General features: G+C 52.2%; 1 protein-coding gene across 1 annotated transcript in view; it reads right to left on the minus strand.

Moving 5' to 3' along the window:
* Positions 1-621: 621 nt before the first annotated feature.
* Positions 622-6,671, minus strand: part of pigo (phosphatidylinositol glycan anchor biosynthesis, class O) — a 30,958-nt gene continuing 24,908 nt past the window's right edge. Inside the window, exon 12 of the mRNA XM_080017923.1 lies at positions 622-975. Within this exon, the coding sequence (XP_079874049.1) occupies positions 768-975 (208 nt within the window). The 3' untranslated portion in view covers positions 622-767. The remainder of the gene's footprint in view (positions 976-6,671) is intronic.

Consider the following 6,671-nt stretch of genomic DNA (forward strand, 5'->3'; position numbering starts at 1 on the left):
TAGGCATTTCCACGTAAATTTAAATGTTAATAATATTATACACAGAACTACAGGAGGAAGCATGAAAGAGACACACAGAGTCTTCAATCACTTCCAGGATCTTCCCACTCAAATCTCCATCTAATTATCATACAAGTGTTCAGTCCTATAAATAATCATTTATTTTTCAAACTCTGCAAAGGAAAAACATTTCCAGCGATGGGAAAGAGGATTGGAAGCTCGTATCGACTGCAGTTTTGGCAGAAAGCTGCTTTTGCATTTTCCGCCCCTAAGCAGGAGGGAAAACAACACCTTGAGGGGATGCAGCACTGACAGATGTGTCAGTTCCTCAGTTGACGGACACACGACTTCCATTAAAAAAAAAAAAAGAGCAAGAAGTCCATCTCATCCGAGGGTGATGAACATATGTTCCAGTCTGGTTCACTCATGACTGTAAAATGTGAAGTTTTCAATAAATTGCTATAGAGCTTTTATTGCATATGTTTCCAAAAGGTCACACAAAAAGGCATATGGAACATCGTGAGCAAAAAGTCATACCAGGCGGCAAAAAAAAAAAGTCATAAGTCATGAAGGAGATTTTTTGAGGAAAAAGTTTTAATAATGTCAATTTCACCCGCGATTAATAACTGAATTTAAACATAATTGTGGAATCTTAAACAATGAAATCGAAAAGTTGGGATCATCTCAAATTACTCAAACGCATCAAAATAACTCAAACCAACTGAAGTATATAAAGAAAATAACAAACAAAATAACAATAAATGAAATCAGGTGATGATTGTTCCAGAACTGCCTCCGGAAATTAGAGGATTGAAATTGCAATCGCCTAAAATGTCTGTGGACGTCACTTGCCTCCAGGCTTTCATAACTGATTGCTCCTTGACGTTTTGACCACTTTGTGTCGTCCTCCATCCATCGTCCTCCATCCATCGTGCTCCTCCAACTCGCTCCGCTGTGGGTCCCTGTTCTCCGTTTCTCAATAAAAACAAATAAAAACAGTGTGTTTTTATTGTAGATATATTTATTTTACTCCGTTTCCTAATGGCATGAAATTAAAAAAAATGAATTCTGGGCACGCCCCTGCTCTGGTGTTTCCATTTCGGCAGCCTCCAGGACAATTTTCAGCCGACAAACAAAGCATCCATAACAGCACATCTGCGGTAAGTGGCAGACCATTTCCTCCCACATTAGGGAAACGTTTCCTTTTTCCTTTTCTTTTTTTTTTTTTTTTTCCAACAGCGTGTCCATCCATCTTCCATCTACACGAGTGACTCGCTGCATTATGCATACGAGCCGGGCGCTCCTTCCTTTCTTTGCTCAAGTGGATCAGAGTGTGGGAGCGGAAGGAGAGCGAGGCTTCCTGTTGTTGGAACGGCCGCATGTGGCGTCTCTGTGGTGTTTGGGGTTTTTTTATTACGTGTCGCCAAAAAGATAAAAAGCCAAACGAAAAGAGGACAAAGTCGTACATAAGTCATACAGTGAGTCACAAAGAAGGGTCACCCCTAAGCCACGGACAAAAAGTCGTATGAAAAGTTGTGAAAAGGTCACCCGTAAGTCATCAACAAAGTCATACAAAACGTCATCAACGTCAAGAAAAAGGTCATGAACAGAAAGTCAAGAATAAAAACTTGTGCAAAAATCATAAGAACCGGGCGCAGAGTCGACCGTCAAATGTCACGACTCCATCGACTATTTTTAACTTACACTCTTCATCCAGTTCTGCTGTTGCTTGGCAACTCGTTGTGTTTTGATTTTAAAACAACGATTGTTTGGGTTTGTTTGAACTGTGGATCCTAAAAGAATTGAAGTAGAAATGTTGCACAGAAAACTGCCCAACAGGATGACGACATTCATGTTTTTTTGGGGAGGTGTGTGGGGGCCCCAGCACGCGTTGTCTTGCTGTCACCAGCAGCAGAGTTTGCCGCTTAGAGCCACGCCCCGAAAGCCACGCCTTGAAAAGCCACGCCTTGAAAAGCCACGCCTTGAAAGCCACGCCTTGAAAAGCCACGCCTTGAAAAGCCACGCCTTGAAAAGCCACGCCTTGAAAGCCACACCTTGAAAAGCCACGCCTTGAAAGCCACGCCCTGAAAGCCACGCCCTGAAAGCCACGCCTTGAAAAGCCACGCCTTGAAAGCCACGCCCTGAAAGCCACACCTTGAAAGCCACACCCTGAAAAAATTAGGAACAGAAGTTGAAATAATTTCAAAGAAACACACCTGTCATACAGAATTGCATGATAACAAATAATATTAATGTTTTATGAATTTTGGAAAATTGGTGAAGCCAAGCACGCTAGCTCGTTAGCCCGCTGGCTAATTATTGAACAGGAAAACAAAACAAAACAAGGCCTTCAGATTGGAAATGGGGCTCAAATGGCTCTGGATCCGCTTTCGGTGTTTTTGTCGTTGCCGTCGACGCTCTCGCTCCAAAACCTGACGCTCTGACCTCCTTGTCCGCTTCCATTTGCTGCTTCTTGTGTCCCCGACGCCACCTTCAATTATTAACTTTCCCCAACGTTCCAGGGCTGTCACGGCGAAACAGAAGGCGGCGCGGAGGGGGGACGTTGTTTTGAATGGATTCAAAGGCTCCCGTGCCTCCTGCCTTATTCGCTCGCTCGTATTCTCCTGTTCCGCCCGTTCCCCGGCTCCGCCCGGTCCGGCGGCGCCCCCCCTAGTGTTGCCATGGCAACCCCGCGGCCCACGCAGCATTCCCCGCGATCACGAGAGCGGCTTGGCATTTTGGATATTCCGTCTATTCTCGTATACCTGAATCTATAACGGTTTCTGTCACTCCCGGACGGAGCTGGGAAGCCCCGCACGGACGGCGAGGGTTTGCCGGGAAGGCCTGGTGGAGGACGCCGGGGAGTCCGCGCGGGCCCAGTTGAACGTGGAACCCGTCGTGGGGGGGCAGCTGCTGAGGTCAGAGGTCAGAGGTCAATCTTCGACCCAAATTTGTTTCACCTGGTCATCAGATTCACAAGGGCTTTCATTTCACCAGACACACTTACAGATACAAGGAGTCTCTTCTGGCGAGGTTCGGTGCATTCCACTACCGACCACAAAAAAAATAAAAATAAAAAAATAAAAAATACAATTAAAATGTCCGTTTCAGTCAAATAGCCAAAAATAGTCCGATATTTAAGATGTATAAATGCAATACCATGCACGGGATAAACGGCTGTCGTGGTGTTTAGGTTAAAAATGATCAATTCTAATTGGAGCTTTTTCAAACGCCAGCGTTATTCATACAGTGTCTGGGGGTCGTCAGGACGGCGGACGCAGGCGGCTCCTCCGCAGGGTCGCCGGGCGCCTCCCTTCGGGCGTGTAACCGGGCGCGGCCAACGGGGAGGAGACCCCGGGGGCCGACCCAGGGGCCGACCCAGGGGCCGCCGGGAGGAGGAAGCGGCTCAGGAGAAGGCGGTCTGGGCCGCGCCCTTGAGCTTCCGCCTCCACGAGCCGGACCTGGGGGCGAGGCCGCTTAAAACAGATGGAATAAATAAAAACCTGGAAACTCAGACACCAAGGAGCGATGAAAAGTTTGTCTCTTTTTGGAGAATCCGCTCTTTAAAGGAGCCGCTCAGGAAAAAAAATAAATAAAAAAGATGTGTTCACTTTTGATTTCCATGTTGTGTTTCAGGGTCGGGAGACGAGTCGGTCGGTTTGGCTCCGAGTTGTGAATTTCGATCCTCACGTGAGCAATCGAAATCCATGGGGAACGACTTGTTTCGGGAGAATTCCGAACGCCAATCGGCGAATTGGCGTCGCAGCTTCCCCCCGAGACCGTCGACGCAACTGCACATGGTGGTCGTTTGGAGGGGCTCGTTCGCGGCGGCCGGATCGCGCCTCGCTCGTGCACAGGCCTTCCCTTCCCGTCCCCGTCTCCCTCCCTGTCCCCGTCTCCGTCTCCCTCCCCGTCCCCCTCCCTGTCCCCGTCCCCGTCCCCGTCTCCCTCCTTGTCCCCATCCCCGTCTCCGTCCCCCACCCCCTTTTTGTCCTCATCCCCGTCCCCATCTCCCTCCCCATCCCCATCTTCTTCCTTGTCCCCGTCCCCCTCCCCCGTCCCCGAAAGTATTGTGTTCGGTCACAAAGAGCCTCCTCCTACGTAATCGCAATCCAGGACAAACCATTGTTGGACTGGCTCTGAATGGAGGATGCATTAGTGAGGTTTCCAGTGTGTGTGTGTGTGGTGGCCGGGGGGGGGGGTTCCATAGCCTCATCCATCCATTAGCCTTAATGTGTTCTTCTCTTCTCCTCCGTCACCCAGTGGCGCACTCTCCATGGCCTCGCCTTCACTTAAACCTCTCCTCCCGGGACTTGGAAACCTAATATTATTTCATATTATACAGTCAAACAGCAGGAGGCAGAGCGGGTGGGCTTTTTTTTTTTTTTTCCCTTCCCATTTCCTTCTTGTACAGAGACGGAGGGAGGGTGAAGGACGGACGGAGGACGGTGATCGCACCGGAGCGGGGCTCCGGGAGGTTTTAGTTTGGTTACGTCAGGACGCTAAGAGCAGAGGCAAAGCAAGCTCCTAAGTGCTGCCCGAGCCAGCCGGAGCGCAACGCGGCCCGCGGGGGGGGGGCGGGAACGAGCCGGCGCGCATCAACCTCCGCGCCCGGCGTCAAAGCCCGCTCCATGAGCGGTGCGCTGGGTTTTCGGAGGCTCCACCGCGTTTTCAGAGCCGCCGTAGATTGTTACGAGTTCGCTTCGCACTCTCTCATACCGTTTGTTGGTTTGAGCGCCGCATTTTTCACTCCTTTGCTTGTGATTACAGTACGGCGTCACCCTCCTCTTCAAGAAGAACGAACCAACGAAAAGGAAACAAAAAAATGAACAGAGACCATCTGAAAAAACAAAAAACAAAACAGGCTTAACGGGCCGACACCCAGTGAGACGGTTGCCGGTGCGAAACTTGCAAACGACCTGTTCCCGGCGAACGCCTCTCCCAAGCGGCCCGTGGCGTCCGGAGCCGCTCGGCCCAAAAAAAGGTCGTTCTGTTTGGTTTAGTTTGCCAAACAGGCGGCAACTGCGGCCGGGACGCGCGACCCGCCGCCGGCTCCCAAATCCGGATTCACGGACGAAGACGAGTCACATCGTCATCACGTGCACACAAAGGAGAGAGAGAGAGAATCTTCGACTCGTGAGCTGAAAACGAGGACGGAGGATTGGACTGATGTGGAGGAAACGCTTCATTTAAAGGCGTCAGCGTTGAAGAAACGATCGGGGGCGGAGCCAAGTGATTCTTGCGAGAGTCCCGCTCACAGGCCAGAGCCGGGGCCGGGGCCGGGGCCAGAGCCGGGGTCGGGGTCGGGGTCGGGGCCGGGGCCAGAGCCGGGGCCGGGGCCGGGGCCGGGGCCGGGGCCAGAGCCGGGGTCGGGGTCGGGGCCAGAGCCGGGGTCGGGGTCGGGGTGGGGGCCGGGGCCAGAGCCAGAGCCGGGGCCGGGGCCGGGGCCGGGGTCGGGGCCGGGGCCAGAGCCGGGGTCGGGGTCGGGGTCGGAGCCGGGGCCGGAGCCGGGGCCGGGGTCGGGGTCGGGGTCGGGGCCGGGGCCAGAGCCGGGGTCGGGGTCGGGGTGGGGGCCGGGGCCGGGGTCGGGGCCGGGGCCAGAGCCGGGGTCGGGGTCGGGGTCGGGGCCGGGGCCGGGGTCGGGGCCGGGGCCGGGGTCGGGGCCGGGGCCGGGGCCGGGGTCGGGGCCGGGGCCAGAGCCGGGGCCGGGGCCGGGGCCGGGGTCGGGGCCAGAGCCGGGGTCGGGGTCGGGGTCGGGGTCGGGGCCGGGGCCAGAGCCGGGGTCGGGGTCGGGGTCGGGGCCGGGGCCAGGTTGAGCGGCAGGTTGAGGACCGTTCAAACCATTCATTGCTTGTGATGAACGGTGAAGATCAGTTTGCTCTGACTCCGTTCTGTCAAATCCGCTTCATTGTTTTGGGAGGTTGAGATGAGGACACATCAGAGCTGCACAGTGACATCTGCTGTGTGTGTGTGTGTGTGTGTGTGTGTGTGTGTGTGTGTGTGTGTGTGTGTGTGTGTGTGTGTGTGTGTGTGTGTGTGTGTGTGTGTGAGAGTGAGTGAGTGAGTGAGTGAGTGAGTGAGTGAGTGTGTGTGTGTATATTATTGTGTGTTTGTGTGTGTGTGTGTGTGTGTGTGTATTATTGTGTGTTTGTGTGTGTGTGTGTGTGTATTATTGTGTGTTTGTGTGTGTGTGTGTGTGTGTGTGTGTGTGTGTGTGTGTGTGTGAGTGAGTGTGTGTGTGTGTAACGCTGTAGCTCCAGGTGTTTCAGAGCAGAAAACTTCGACCGTGGAGAAGTTCCAACACCCAGCTGAGACTAAATCATGGAATACCTGGAAGGAGTTGTTGTACTGTAGTAGTACTGTAGTGGTGTTGTGGTAGTACTGTGGTAGTACTGTCATAGTACTGTAGTATTACTGTGGTAGAACTGTAGTAGTACTCAGGTACTACAGTAGTAGTAATGTGGTAGCACTGTAGTAGTACTGTAGTATAGTAGTACTGTAGTACTATAGTACTATAGTAGTACTGTAGTATTAGCTGTAGTGTAGTAGAACTGTAGTATTAGTATCACTGTAGTCGTAGTAGTAGTAATGTAAAAAATAATTAAATAAAAAAATAATGTAGAATTACTGTAGTAGTAGTGTAGTAGTAGTGCAGTAGTAGTGTAGTAGTA

Source organism: Zeus faber (genome assembly GCF_960531495.2).
Source record: "Zeus faber genome assembly, chromosome: 17".
Taxonomy (NCBI): Eukaryota; Metazoa; Chordata; class Actinopteri; order Zeiformes; family Zeidae; genus Zeus; species Zeus faber.